Here is a 16,518-nt window from a genome sequence, read left to right as displayed (position 1 = left end):
TTGACAGGTTCCAATCTATATTTAAAAATAATATCTTCAAAAAGTCCAAATGAACTATAGCTTATCACACAAAATATTTACAACGTGAGAGGTACAGGGAAAACCAATATACATGAAGCCACAACTGCAACAAAAAGGGCAAACCAGTCCGACGCAAAATAAAGCAAAGCTAGAACATTTTAACTCAATCTTGAGAACTTCAAAGCAAGATATGGATCATATTTCCAGCAAACAGAGGTTAATTAAGCAACTTTGAAACTCTGAGCTCCTTTCAATCATCCTTTTTCAAGTGGCTCTCTGCGGATTTAGAAGCTATTTGGTTTAATACAATCAATGATAAAAAAAGAACTGAAAAGAAGGTGGATCTTGGCAAACATACATTCCATCCTAAGTGGACTAGATGGGCTAAATGACCCCATCTTGTTCGGAATTGTTCCTATAGCCTTCAAGTTGTGCTCCAACCAAGACTTGCTTTCGTGCACAAGATGATTTTTGTACCTAGAGTTCAAAGAGTGCAAGATGTCTTACGATTTTTGATTGCCAAAACTATGATGGTGAAATGAACAAATGCTACTAACTAAACAGGAAATGCAAAGAAATCTAGTCCACAATCCAAATAGGATCAGATGCAGAACCTATGGTGCAGTTCATGTACGTGCTCCTCACTGCACTAACTGGAATCAACAAAATGTGCTGCAAGATAGATCAAAGGCTATTAATTCACCTCAGAATAATGGTTTTTTCATTATAATAATTTTTTAATAGTCTCTTCTTGGAGAGTGTCCCAGTATGAAACTACAATTTCCTGTCAGCTGATCTTAATACTATAAGTGACAGTTTCATTCTGGTGTTTTCTTAGGCAATAGCCAATATAAAGTAAGATTACAGCTAAAATTAAAAAATAATGTACTTGAAATCAATATTTCAATATTAATTGTGTTACAGGTGTATTAAAAGTAACTTCATGTTTTATAAGATGTAAAAGTACTGGGTGTTTAATACTTGCTTCCTAGTTAATTGGTTTGTGCTTGTCATTATAAGAGTCCAATTGTGATATAACTGAAGGCTCCACACCTTGAAACCTTGTGTTTCCTTTCTTCTCTTTTCAGCATGGAATAAACCTTTACTTGTTCCGTTGCAGCCTACACACACTATTTTGTAATATGTCTGTGTTTAATACAAGAACTGTAGGTTTTAAACAATATTTTCAAAAAAGCTGTTATGTCTTGTTCATCAAAACAGAAACAGGCAGATTGTTGGTGAGCAAAAAACCTGGAAAAATTAGCAAATATGTATTGTAAGCGGTGAGTAATTACTGCTTTTAACTGAGTGATTACTGTATACCTCATCACCATCATAATAATACAATCTCACTTCACAACATAAAAACTGCATGTTTTCTTTGAGAGACCATGTGCTTGGTCAATAGCAGAAAGAAGTCATGGATGTCTCAGCAAAACTATGGTAACACAGCAACAGTGTAGTATATTTTGTAATATATACAATGTGTCATTGATTTAGTTCCATTTAAATGTTTATCTTGCTGTAACAGTTACTGTTTCCCTCCTGCAGTCAACTTTTTTATCTCCTAGTAAGAGTTGACAGTTTTAGCATTATACATTTTAACAAGGATAGCACACAATGCCCTCCATAATGTGAGAGGAATCTCTGCTATGGTACTATGACAGATATAGCTTTGGCAAAAACTGTAGGCAAATAAATTGATACAAGTAACAGAATATATGTAGAGGGTATGGATGTCATGGATTCAAAATATTATTCCAATGACATGGAAATAATTTAAAAGGAAAGTCGAAATTTGCTGCGGACTGTGCAGGATGAAAAGCACAAACGATACAGCTTAAAAAGAGTGTCTTACTAAAGTATTGAGACCCTTCCTACAGTGTCCTGTTTTGTAAAATTGCAAAATGACGCGCACACACTTTTTTAGCTTAATATTTAATTCAAAACCTTCATTCTCAAACTGAAGACATCTGAAGTATGAAGACTTAAAAGTACATATCAGCAAAAACTAAAGATAAAAAACTGAAATATGTTGATTGCATTCGTTTTGAGATCCATGAGACCCCACATTATTTGGAGGAAGCTCTTTTTTTAAATGATTTTCTACAAACTTTGCACATCACCGTGGCGCACCTTTTGGCCATTCTTCAGCCATTCTTCTTGGAGGATCTGTTCAAGATTTCTTGGCGATTGCAAATGTATTTGAGTCCCAAAAAAAATCCCAAAACAGCAAAGGACTTGGCTGCTCAAGAGCATTTACTTGCTTCTTCTTAAGCCACTCCAGTGTAGCTTTGTCCCTGTGCTTTGGGTGACTGTCCTGTTGACAGGTGAATTTTCATACCACTTTCTTGTTTCATACCACAAGATTTGCTTGTACTTTGTTCCATTTATTTTCCTCTGAAACTCAAAAAGTTTTCCAGTACCTGCTGAACAGAAGTTGCCTCATAACATAATGTTTCCATTAACACACTTGACAGTAGGAATGGTGCTGGCTAAGTGATGCACCGGTTTAGACTTTCATCAGATGCAATGCTTTGCATTTAGACAAAAACATTCCACTTCTGTTTCATCTGATCACATAAACTTTGCCCCATGTTTGCAGTACCCCTTGAACTTCTTGTTTTTTCGGTTGTTTTCAGTAATGGCATCCTTCTTGCCATCCTGCCTTACTTTTCTCCTATAATGCCCCTAAGCTCTGGAACTCTCTCCCCAAGGATATCAGAGAGTCACCTTCTCTAAACTCCTTCAAATCCAGACTCCAAACCTTCTTCTTTAGAAGAGCCTTTACTCAGCTGGTTCCATTCTTTACCCCTCTGCTCCTACTACACTTAGTACCACCATCCACGGTCTCCTCGTGTGTTTTGTTATTGTGTTTTATCTTGTGTATTTTTTATTTATTGTTGTTGTCATTCTGTAAAGCGCTTTAAGAAGACACCTTTAAAGGTGCATATAAAATAAAGTTTTTATTATTATTATTACCAGCTAGGTTTGTGAAGTGTTCTGGATATTGTTGACTGACGCCCATTTTTCCCCTGCTCAGCCACTGAGCTTTGTAGTTTTTTTCATTGTTAGCATCTCACAGTGACATCCCTCACCAGCTTCCTTCTTGCTCGGCTGCTCAGTTTGAAGGGATAGCCTGATCCAAGCATTATCTGGGTGGTACAACGCACCATTCCTTAATTAATAATTGAGCAGACTGTGCTCACAAGGAACTACGAGTCATTGATGTTTTTGTAACCTTCTCCTGATCTGAGGTTTTTCAATAAACTTATTGACTTGTTATGAAAGATAGTCTGCAAGGTGGAGTCTTTGCTTGAAATTCACTAGGTGACCAAGGACCTCAAAGAAACAGATTTTTATTCTGACATCATCGGAGCCACTATTATTGTACACAGAGGCCACTCAGCTAATGTGGTTCATTAAGGCACTTTTTTGCAACCAAATTAAATTTATGTTTGCAATGGAAAAAGGGCAGAATGCATACATAATCATGCCTTTACAATGTTTCTAAATATTAATTATCTACTGTATTTCATTCATTTTATGTTTTTGTTTTATATGTTGTATTGTGCACAGAAAATATAAAATGCTACTTCAAAGTATGACTGAATCTGAAGGCAACACATTGTGAAAGCTGTGCAAGGGTCTGAATACTTTATCATTTCACTATACATAAAATGTAGTTGACTACAACTACAATGTGCAGTAGAAACTGGTGAAGATTTTGCAAAACACTGTGCAAATAGTAAGAAAAACAATACCACTGTAACCATCACTTGTTCAATTTACCAAAAACTACAGTTAAACACTCAGGCCTAAAAAATTAAGTAGTAACCAGGCCAAATGTTTGATGCAACTGTAGATAAAACCAGTTTAGATAAAGGAACAGGAAAACAGAATGATGACACACCTGTCACGTGCAGTAATAAATCAGAACAAAGTTTTGGATCACACATCTTCTTCAGAATGGCTTATTAATAGGAGTGTTAATACGTTTGAGTCAGTACAAAAGGATTTGAGACCATTTCTTTTCCACCCAAAAACATTTTACATGCAATTTAATACAAAATAAAAATTAAATTCAGAATAAAGATTAAATCTCAAGAGTTGGAGATGGGCCATAATACAAACCAAACAGACAATATGCTGTACATCTACGTATGCTATAATGTGTGCTGGAAATTTTATGTTAATAATTGCACATTTATTATACATATGTATTTTTTTCTTTTTATAGTATAGAATAGATTTTAACTTAATATAATATGGCAGCATTTTCATTTAAGATTTGAATCCTACATGTGTATAATAAAATATCTTGTATGTTTCTGTCCAAGCATGGTAATAGTTTGTGTAACAGGTACATTGTAGAAATGAAGAAAACGTTTTTCAATAAGCCTTCTTTAAAGGTTTTATCTGCTGATTGGATTACCTGAGAAATTGTATCCTGTTGGCTCAACAGGAACTCAACAGGAAAAACATGCTATTTATGTACCGCCTACTAGAGTCTGCTACTGGATATTACTTTTGTGCAAGTGTTTTATTGCATTTCAACAGATGTGGGGGTATGACTTTGTTCACACAATATATTGAACTAATTTGTTATTGAAAAAGGCTTTTGTTCTATGATTTTTAAATGTAGATCATTTATATTTTTCTTATAATTACTTATGTGGTCATTGTAAACCCAGACTACAATAAACATACCCATCTTTTAATTCTCATTGGTCAGATTTCTCAAAATCAAGAACACAGCTCAAGGAAAACTCTACTTGAACAGCCAATATAAAGTACTGCAGTAGCTTATCACACAGTCTGTGTACAATCTCTTAACAGACATATTGTGAGGAGTTCCTCATAATGAACATTAATTCCCCTCTACATATCCACAAATCTAAAAGTATACACAGTATACAATTACCTATTGTACAAATCTACCAGGATTAACTATTAACTGGAAACTAAATCAGTGACATTATAGTAGATAACTGCCACAGAACTGTACTGCTGCATAAAGAAGGAACTTGAGTGAAAAGAGTATAACAATGCATAGTGTCCTTCCACAGTATGTACTGTCCATAAAAGAATTTTGCACAGTAGAACTTATATTGACTACATTGTTTGGATGACATTCCTTAATGGCTGTTTTATAAGTCTTTTTGTTTACAATTTCCACAAATCTCTTCCCTATTTTGTTAAACAGAAAGCTAAACCCATAAAACAACACTTAGCACTGTCCGCCTATGCTGTATGGAAGCCCTTCAAAGCTTGTATAACTTCACTGCCTAACAAAATGCCTCATTTTAGTAAATGTTGCTGAATATACAGCTGCATCAGTAAAGCTAAGGCATGGCTGGCACTGACAAGTAGCAGGGGACACTAAGCCTTGTGTCTGTTAAACAAAGTAAACAATGATCACATTTAACAGGAAACTGCATAATGTCTAGAGATTTTACAATACTTTATTGGGGCTTTGGCATCCAAATCTGCATAGTGAATACTGCCTGCATTTCTAATAACCCACTTGTATTAACCACGGTGCTATGTGTGGTCATCTGAACTGATTACAGTAACCTCTGTGACAATGTAAGGTTTTAAAGCAAAATCCAAACATTTTTTACTTTTTTCTAAAACAGTCACCATTTAAGAAAACGTTTTGCCTTTATTACATTTATCTATTGACTTAAACAAACACTTTCATATAACTTGGACACGACAGACAGAAAACTGTTTTTATCTGACCTGTCCTGTATTTTTTCATTAGTGCATTTTTTACAATCAAGTCAGCACTTGCTACAAGGTACAAGGACCAAGATGAAAATATACAGAACATTTTTCTTCTTTGAAAAAAGTCCTTAAAGTAGCAAATACATCATATTTTATGACGGAGTGGTTTGTGTTTTTGTTGCAGACCAATTAGGGATGATAATTACACTTGCATGTGAATGTTCATGAGAATTGCAAGACGACATCAAAAATTCAAAACCTGTAAATAATCTCTCTCAAAGCAACTCACCAAAGTGCTCCTGTACCATCTCACACCAAAGCCAAATACACTGTAATTGTGCAACTACACTGCAATTAATGGTGTTGCACTGTCATGAAAATTAAAACATACAACTAATCTAAAAACAAATCCCACCAATGATCAGTTTTCCAAATTGGGAGTTTAAATGTAAGGAGTAACTTTACATTTTTTGCTTAACCAACTCACTTACCAAATGTGATTCTAGGTCATGTCATTTATACAACCCATTTTGGTTTCCCCTGTGGTTGATATTTTGAATCGCATAAAATTGATATTTTGTTCGTATGTTCCACTGTAGTATTGCTGCGCAAACACACGGGATATTGCAGCTTCTGAAGATCTGTTCAAAATAGTGATCAGGCATTATTTTTTGTTTCAAAATAATTACTTCAGAAATTGGACAGCACAGCAGGATGCACACGTAGTTGGACAAATTGACACATACGCATTTACTCATTTGATTCCAGAGATCAAATGAATTAAAAGTACAATTCTCATTGAGCTTCACTGTGTCACTAATACAACTGCTAATTTATGTCAGTTAAATTATGGTTTATAAAATGCTGAAGACTGACAGCAACTTTGGTAAAGTTGCTTCACAGCAAATGTTTATGAAAAAATAGTTTCCTGGGATATAGGTCACGGTTTCCCCATTATTACTACCCATTATAACCCATAAAACTTAAAAAAACAAGCTTTTTATTATGAATGTTTGTGAAGGGGTGGTACGGTGACACAGTGGTTGGCACTGCTGCCTCTTGGGGTTGGGACCCTGGGTTCAACTCCTAGGGCGCTATCTGCTTGGAGTTTGTATGTTCACCCTGTGTCTGTGTGGGTTTCCTCCAGGTGCTTCGGTTTCCTCTCACAGTCGAAAAGACATACCCGTAAGGTTAACTGGCTTTTGGGAAAATTGGCCCTGGTGTGAATGTGTGCGCATGTTTGCTCTCTGTGTGCCCTGCGATGGACTGGCATCCCATCCAGGGAGTATCTCCACGTGTGTCTGCTGCTTGCCAGGATAGGCTCCAGCTCCCCCGTGGCCCTGTAATGGATAATGTAGGAATGCATCTAAAGAAAAAACTCTCTTCTCCTCATCTCGGTTGTGATATCATCAGAATACAGAACCAGAATCAAACCTTACCTCTGGGAGAGGGCTTGGAGGTTTAGTGAGGATGCCACCAACATACACCACATGAGGTAGAGTAGGACGGGGAAACTCCAGAGCCATATCAGTGCAGAGCATCCATAACCGGCTCCCATGCACCAGGTCATGCATAGAGACTTCAGGCTGTATATTATGCTTTTTCATTATCCTGTCATACTTAGGTAGCACCAGGAACTGCACCCCAAAGCGGGATACCAGGTAGACAGCAGTGTTTGTAATCCTTTGGAATAGGTTCATCTTGTCTGTTAGAAGGGAGTTGAACTCGGGGACATATGCTAAAGGAGCCGGTGCCCCTACTTCAGCAGGATACCAGAGACCAGTACTAAAAACTGCATACCTCACTCCTAGGAAATGAGCAATAACAAACCCACACATTTCATTGGGGTCAACCAACAGCAGGTCAAACTTTTCTTCCTTGAGACGAGACATCACGGCCTTGCTGCCTACCATGGCGTCACAGTTCTGGGAGTAGTGTTCCAAAATGTCAAAGAGCTCTAGCGCAGTCAAGCGTCCAGAGAAGATGTTTTTCATCTTGGACTGCAGAAAGTTATCTGCTGAAGTGCTGTTAAAGATGCCAGGGTAGCGTTGAAGGCGGTAGTGTTCAGATGGGGGCACGTCTCGGCCCTCCGACACCAAGAAGACAGTGTCATGCCCTTCTTGGTGCAATGCAGCAGCTAGAGTCTTGAAGATGTAGAGGTGGCTCTCAAACATGATAGGAGGCACGATCACGATTTTGGCAGCCCATGTCAGGCCAGCAGCAATGCACCACAGTAAGGCGGCAATGGCAGGATATAACTTCATGGCTGTAGATTGAAAACGAAGACAAGAGTAAGAAATTATTCTCTTCACTTCATACTGGTTATATTTATAACAATTCTCTAAGAATGTCTGTTGCAATCAATTCAATATAAATTGCATCTCCTTTTATTCAAATGGCAGTGCCACTGTCTAGCCTCATCTTGCCAGATCTCAAAAGCTAAGGGAAGTTGGACCTAGTCATTGCAGGGATAGGACACCTCTCAGGAAAACAAGGTTGATAATATACAAGGCATTGGTTGGGCACTAGTTTTCATTCCTTCCTGCAGCCAAGCTTTCTAATTTTGTACCCTTGAAAATACCCAAATACCTTCTTATATATTTGAAGGACTTCAAGATTCTTTAAAATGAAAAGATGCTTTACAAATACAAGGGATCGGGACTGTTATTATTAACTGTCCCTGAGGCTTAATTGACAGTATCTTGAATGTTACAATGTTTTGAACCTTTTGTTTTAATGGTAAACAAAAGTCCGCCCCTTCGTGTTTAGTAAACAAATCAGTTTATCACTCACATTACACTGTATATGCAGAGACACAAAATTGGTTTTAATAATTTATAATCAAGGAAGTCCATCCAGAATGCAATGATTCGACTGTCAGTGACATTTTATCTGACTGAAAAAGGAGACTAACATTACATTTAGGAGTTTTACAGTTTTTCTGGATTTTAATTTTGCTCTTAAGGTTTGTTCATGGATAACTACAAAAGCTACCTTGTGCACAGCCTCTGCTGTCACAAAACCAGTACGAATGCCAGCTTGCACAACAACCTTTACCTCATTATGGGATAAATGTTTAATGAACACAGGATTAGAGCTAACGTTCAAGTTTCAAGATTCTTCCAAGATTCTCTTTGTATTTTTTAATCATACTTAATACCCACTATTGGCGTAGATGAGTTATTTCAACTGAAAAAAATATAATTAAAACAATTTGGGAAAACAAGCTGTTAATTGCAAAGAAGGGCAAATATATTGCAAGCACTAAACAAATACCAGTGAACCACCCCAAAAACTGCAATCTGACTGATGTGATCGCTCCAGTTTTTTAAACAAGCTGGTACCTACAGTAGTTGTTGTATTCTACATTCACTAATTCCCATCAGGTCTTATTATTTCCTGGAGAAAGGTAAAAGTAACATAATTGTTTCTTTATGTTCTACAGCATAGGATAGAGGATCCATGTGTGGGTTTGAAAGTATGGGAGACTATGATAAAAGGAGATTTTTTACATTAGATTCCTAGCCTATAGCAGTTGCCCATTTGCAAACCTATACATACTGTACAGTACATAAGCAACTCTTCAAAACTTAAATTCCATTAGGATTATCTGTCAACACTCATTTCCTACAGTTGTTAAAGCCAACGAAAATACTCTCAAAGTAAACAAGTTTGCCTTTGCCATCTAAACTAAACTTAAAATATTGAGACTTAAACATCTTGAAAATTGTGCTGATTTCCCTACAAGTATTAATGTGGTGAAGCAATTTTTTTCTCTAACCATATTTGAGTCTTTTGAAACAATGTGTTGGCAGAATCCCATACACATTGGCAAAATGTTCTTGTCTTGTCTACTTTAATGTATTTCCAGAATTAATTCCGCTCTCTGCTTAGAAAATATTGTGAAAAAACGTTACACGAGAGAAGGCCTTTAACACATCTTATCCTGTCAGTCGCTGTTCTTAGCTGGAAGACAGTGAACTTTCTATTTGAAGAAAGCAAACAATTTATTCTAGCCTTTCAAAAAAGAAACACTCTAAGGATAAATTACATTATCAAAGACACAAAACATTTTACTCTGTAAGCTGTCATTTGAAAGAGTGGAGAGCAAAAGGCTCAAGGTTTAAGATTTCAAGTACGGCCCTGTCTTTTAGAGCTCTATTGTCACAACTCTCCAGGAGCTTAGCTATGGTTACATTAGGCTTTATTCATGAAAGTGATCTGAAGAATCAATGTCACTATGAGGAGGCAAGTAAAACTATCTTTAATATATAAAGGTTTACAGATTATAGATTGGGTCCAACAGTACCAACTATCAAAGCATTATTCCATCAGAACTCTGAAATGAACATAGAGAATTAAAGTGTATGATATGACCTCATCATCAACACACCATATTTTTTGGGGTGGGGTTACTTTACCATGACAATTAAATTGTCTCCGAGGTCAGAGATGTCTAATTTCATAAGTTAGCAAAGCAAAATGTATAAACGCTTTTCCTGATGGGTTTTTGGAGTATGACAAGCATGCGGTTATATAAATACTTCTATCTTTAGACAGCCAGTGAAACCTGATGGAGCTTTGATATATAGCAAAGCACACATCAAAGCAGCAAATGAGAGACACAAGGAAGGAATAAACTACTGCAAATAATATTTTCTTAAAAGCATTTTAAGCCATTTTGATTCAAATCTCGGTAAATGGATCGTGCCACTAAAATGTTAATTTTGTTCTATTTGCAAAGATAAAATTCATTACAAATAAAACATTGCAGCTCGTACTTTAGTACCACACATATTCAAGTACCAACAGAGAAATGTGGGAGGTTACGTTAAACCATGACAAGTAACTTCATCTATAGCGATTTTCAGGACCAGGGCAAACTGTTTAATTCAAGAAGACTCCTGTAGAGAGAGTCTAATGTATTAGAGCTCTCATAGAGGATTTGTAATAATTATCAGGTCTCAGCTCCCACACACAATACTGGATTATCAGCAGCACAGTGGCCTGGCAATTAGCCCTGCTACCTCACAGCTCTAGGGTTCAAGCTTCTATTCTAGGCAGGAGAACCTGCCCATGCGCACCAAAGTCATTTATGTTAGTGTTGATCGACTACCATAAAATTAGTTCACATGGGAAGCTGCATCAGCATGCATGGGCTACACAGGGAATACGTAAAGGTTAATTCCACACAGAAAAGTAGGAAGAAGAAACACAGCTCACAGCATTTCAGCTGTTGAGCCTTCCTTGTGTGTACCAATTTTTCCTCAAACCTGAAGTCAGCTCAATAAAACATTGTATTTCTTCTTTCTATCTCCTTTTGGGGAGAGGAGACTTTTACAGATGGGTGAATGCTTCCTTTATAGAGTATGGGATTATGCATAAACAAGAGGCTAGTCTCCTCTCATTTTTAGGCCTTTCTGATGATTTTGTTTTCATCTCCTCAGTGAACCAGGGTCCTCTTCAAGCAAACCATTAACAGTACAACCCTGGGAAAGAGTTTAACCCATTTATATTGGATTACCCTCTATGTTGCTAAGAATGTTTAGATTTAAAAACAATGATAAGCAAATGAAATGCAAACATAGATTACAGAAATAGAAAAGACCATAACGGACTTCAATTAAATAATTCCAACATATCATTCATTGAATCACACAGAAAAGAAAAGTGCAGGATGTGCCAGATCAGCCATGAATTTAGAAGGTTCCTCTAAACTGTAACACTTAGCTGGACAAATCCAAACTGATCCAAATCCAAAAGTCAAACTGATTCTTGTGCTTATAAATAATCATTCAGAAGAAGGTTCTGCTGAAGAAGTCTTGATGGGTCTGAAGGATCTCCAGTATGTAGAGACTGTAAAAGATCCACTTCATTATAATGTTCAATCATCTTCTTTTATCATCGCCCCACACATATAAGCTGCAACTGGGAGAAAAGATAGTTCCAAATCTGGGGTAATAATGAAAAAGGAAGGAAAACCTATATATATACTGAAGTGTTGGGGGGAACAAAAGAGTAAAATACTTCTTTACATTAAAACAAACTACAACAAAACAGCTTTTTCCAGAACATAAGATTGGGCCTATATTAGTTTAGATACCTATTGACTCTGAAATTTAAGATCACAAACTTATAACAAAATATACATAAATAATTATAACATTTGCATATCTAGTTTATATTCATTCAAACTGGAAAACTAACTACCGATTGGAATACTTTATGAAATGAAAAATACTAACAGTTCTGTTAATAGGCTAACAAATGACAAAATAAGACAAAATGGTAATGACATTTAGATACCAAAAAGTGAACTTCTATAAAGATAAGAATTCTAATTTTAGACAAATAATTAAACATCGTTTTGAATTAATCTGCAAATGGCTTGTGTGTGTTTATGCAGTGCTTATTATTTCCCACTTGATTCCTGAAATCCGGATCAAAGTACAAACCCTTTTGAAGGAGAAAAATATATATATTAAAATGTAATCCAAGTTCATTTTTAAAATAAAGATTACAGCGTCATTGAAGGCATAATACTTTTCTGACATTTAATACTTGTGTAATCATACTGTCTCTCTCATTATGCTGTTTTTTTTTTTCTGGTTAGGACATATACTGTAATGGAGCTTTATTTGACCTTTGTAAGAATATACTGTTAGCAAAAAACTATTTCCTAAAATACTGTTAATAATAATGCCTTTTTTGAAGCTTGGCTTGATAGAATTTTCTGGTCTTCGGTTTTTAATACATTAAATACCACTTCTCAAACATCATCTAATCAATCAGCAGTAGTAGGCAGCATTTACAAAAATATCAAAAGTATAAACAAGCTTAATTGCAATGATCATTAATTTGTTACAATTTGCAATCTAACTTTGATAAATGAACACCTGAAAGAATTCCAACAGACACCCAGAGACCTGAAACAGTTGCAACATTGCAGCTGTAACAGTATTTATCAAAGCTTGAAGAGGTCACAGAGGAAACAAAACGAAGCAAAGTTGATTACTTGTTCTAGAACTGCTGATCCAGTGACAATTGGCAAGTTAAAAAGTAAGTTTGATTTTCTATATTCGTGAACATAATACTTCTCTACTTGCAGCCAAAGACCTACAGGTAGTTACACTTGAACACCTAATGAAAAATAATTTAAAAATCTAGCTTCCATTTTTTAAAATAGATATTAGCCACATCTCGCAGCAATTAGAATTAACGTTTGACTTGTTTAACTCAAACAAATACACCCTCACTCTCAGTGCAAATACAGTATACAGTATATGATCCTGTAGAAATGGTGTACAGTTCTGAAGCAGTTGTGTTGTGCCTTAAGAAAACTATCACCACCTAGGATGCAGTTTTATATCGTCACAAATTGTATCTGTGAACATCATATTGTTTTGATATTCAAACAAATTGGTAAGCATGTAGTTTTTATCCATTCAATATCCTTCAGTTAGCCAAGTCGCTGTTTTTCTAGTCAAACATTTATCATAAAACCAGGATAAGCATCTTTGCTAATACACATTTCTTTAGGAATCTAAAATTTATGACAGCACAGATGCCTGCCTCCTCAGTCTTCCATTAACACAAGAATAAATAAAGAACTGGGTCTTGAAGGGCAAACACTGTGTATTTAATAAGTACTGTAGCCCATCCTAAATCATTCCCTAGTGTGTCTTACAAACCAATCTACACATGTGTGTCGATCTAGGTATTCCTTCCAGCCAGCGCTCCCAATTGGCAGGCTGTCTTTGTTGGTGGCATAACACAATAAAACAGCTCACATGAGGCAACTCAAGAAGAAACCTCCCTAACAAGTAAAACTAGAATTTCTTATTTACCTGTTTTCTAAATTTACGATGCAGTACCCAAAGCAGTTTTTTTTTTCTCATGGTGTGGACAAGAATACTTATTCCAAGATGTGCTGTGTATTTTTTTTCTTTCATTACAATCATTATTTCTCACCCTAACCATACAGTATATGCCTTAGGGATTTAAAGGATTTAAATTGTGTATTTAGCAACACTTGACTGAAGATAACACACAATACAGTATATCCACAAAACAAACATTTTTAGAGCTGCTGCAAACATACAAACTTAAAAGATTGTAGAACAATGCCTTCGTTTCAACAACTACATACAGTGTGTTCAAAAGAAATATCTACTTAATAAGACCTCGGTAGTTTCTTAACACTGCAGAGACTACAGGAAAGCAATGCCAGAGGGGAAAACATGGAATCTGACTATTCTGTCTAGGTTAGTAGGACAGGAAAAGTGCAAAATTAGAAATGCTTCACTTAATCCATGCATCTCGAAAAAATGTAAAAAAACAGGCTTGGTTTGCTCATGTACAGTAAGTACCTGACTTTGAAAGCAGGCATGAAAATATGTAAAGGAAGCACTGGTTTAACTAAGTGTTGCACTAAGTTTAGTGCATCAATCAATGTGTGAATCCACTTTTCTATACAGCCTCCCTCACAACAGGCACTTAAAAATACAACGGATTAAGATGACTTCCGAATGCTCAAATACAATACAGGATATTAAACGCAGCCTAGTGTTAGTTATTAATAGAAACAGAAACACTGACGTTAAAAGGCCAAACTAGTAAATTATTTTTCATTTTTAAAATGGCTAACACTTTATCATGGTAGAAGGTGCAAAGATATGGACGTCAGCGCAGTTCACAGGTCGAAGGAACACACTTGGCGAAGAAAAGTATTTTTTTTTTCCATGATGCATGAGCACAAACGCACAAGCAGTTTGGATTCAAACGTCCTCTGCGAAAGACATGCAAAGCACACTGACATTTTCGGGGGCTGACAGTACTTAACAAGTGTTGCTGCCACTATGATTCAGAAAACTGAATTTTTTTTTTACAATAGTTCATACAGTACATTGTACTACATCCCTAAAAGAAAACCGAATCGTTCACATTCACGTCTAAAATGCTTTAAGTGTACATTAAGACGTTTTAAAACTAACATTTGTATTAACTTTTCAGTTTTACAGCCACTTGTGTTATAGAGGAACGAGTAATAGGTTTATTCCATGCTGAAAAAAAAAGAAGAAAGAGAACACAACGTTTCGGCCGTGGAGCCTTCTTCAGGTGTGTGTTATATTTAACGATATACAATATATACATTGATGTGTGCCTTTGGCTACTGCCACGAGGTTCAAAACTTAGTACAGTACGATAGGCAAGGTTGCTAACCCGAAGCTAAACTATAATTCGTATCCTCCATTTAGCAATTCAATAATATAATATAAATATAAAACGTAATAATAATAATTCAAATAAATAAATTAAGCAGTGCATTTCTAAACAAAATATCCCAAAGTTACGATTCTTAATCTACTTTTCAGTGTGGTAAAAACTAAGCAAATCTGTCACTGAACTGTCGTAACGCACTGTAGTACTACACGAGTCAACCTAGGCATCAGGTGACTTATCACCTTGCGCTGTCTTAGGGCCAAAAACACAAATAACCTACTGCAAAAACGTGTTTTATACTGTATATTTGCTGTTTTCTTTCAATAACATGAGTACGGCAGTAGACAGAAAATATATTTTGTAGTGAAAGCAGTTTATTCAATTGATATTTATTTCCACTTAGTCGCTCTTTAGGCGACTAAATTCAGGACGTCCAATTCAAATCGCACAAAAAAAACCCTCAAAAACTATAACAGAACCCATGAAAAAAAATCAATTTAATCCGCAATCGATTAAGGAATCCCGAATTGGGACCAGTGTCTTTACCTTTTTACCTTTTTAGCTGACCCGACCTGGCGAATCCTTGTAATGCTGCTAAAAATGAAGACGCAAGGCGAAGATGTTCTATTATAAAAATCCCAGAAATAAGCCCCGTGGACCCACTGCCACAGAGCTCTGCCCTACTCCCCGTTTTAATAGTGCAAGTTTCCTTCCAACGCCGAGAGCTACACTTTCGGATCAGACTGGCAGCCTGTTGCGGAGAGGCGGAGCAGTCAGGATCCACAGGGATCTGAAGGGAGTGGCGTGAATGTTGCAGGTGTACAAAAACACTTCACCCTGGACCATTGTTCCGATCCGAAAACTGTATCACTACGCCTCTTGAATGTTCTTATGTATTCGGAATGAAAGATGCTGTCGTGTAAGAAATAAGTGCCTCCCTGCAAAAAAAAAAGTTATCTCAAAATCAGACATACATTTGCATCCAAGATATCCTGGGGGTCTTGTTCAACACTCGCCAATAAAATGCAGTTTGCATTTGTATAGATATTTAAATCAAGCAATGCTAGAATTATAATTGGAGCCAAACATTTGAATCATCTGTAATACTCTTTAACGGATATTTAAAACAAACCTGAATCTTGATATGCAAAAAGTCAACAAGCTAATGTGGTAGTTTGCGGATCTAACAACGCCCTTAACCAGGGCTCATCTCAAAGGAGGTTGCTTTTCTGTCGGAACTGACAATCCGCATTCATTGCTGAACTGCTTGCAAAGGGCAGATTGAGGCAGTCTCAGCCAGTCGGCCTATGGGAGGAAATTTAAATAAACTGGAGAAGGAAGTATTTACTGAACATTTTCAAACAAATATTTAATGCATTCTTGGTCTCATGATCGCATGTCATCAGAAAATGTAAATTCTAGTAGTACCACATCCGTCGATACTTTTTGAGGACATTAATGTGTTTCACCCTCCTCGTTCCCCAGAAAGCTCAATTTCAAAAGGAACTATGCTTTCGGTAGGTCACACGCACACAATTAGATGAT

The 16,518-nt window shown here is 36.3% G+C and overlaps 1 protein-coding gene across 1 annotated transcript in view; it reads right to left on the bottom strand.

Moving 5' to 3' along the window:
• The window catches only part of ugt8 (UDP glycosyltransferase 8), a 39,453-nt gene extending 23,272 nt beyond the window's left edge, over window positions 1–16,181 (bottom strand). Inside the window, exons 1-2 of the mRNA XM_088636271.1 lie at window positions 15,528–16,181; window positions 7,191–8,017 (exon numbers count right to left, since the gene is read on the bottom strand). Coding sequence (XP_088492397.1) covers window positions 7,191–8,015 — 825 coding nt within the window. The 5' untranslated portion in view covers window positions 8,016–8,017; window positions 15,528–16,181. The remainder of the gene's footprint in view (window positions 1–7,190; window positions 8,018–15,527) is intronic.
• Between the last annotated feature and the right edge of the window lie 337 nt (window positions 16,182–16,518).

This window comes from Lepisosteus platostomus, chromosome 1 (assembly GCF_059453375.1).
Source record: "Lepisosteus platostomus isolate fLepPlt1 chromosome 1, fLepPlt1.hap1, whole genome shotgun sequence".
NCBI lineage: Eukaryota > Metazoa > Chordata > Actinopteri > Semionotiformes > Lepisosteidae > Lepisosteus > Lepisosteus platostomus.
The sequence above is the reverse complement of the archived record's forward strand: the minus strand, read 5'-3'. Positions and strand labels throughout refer to the sequence as shown.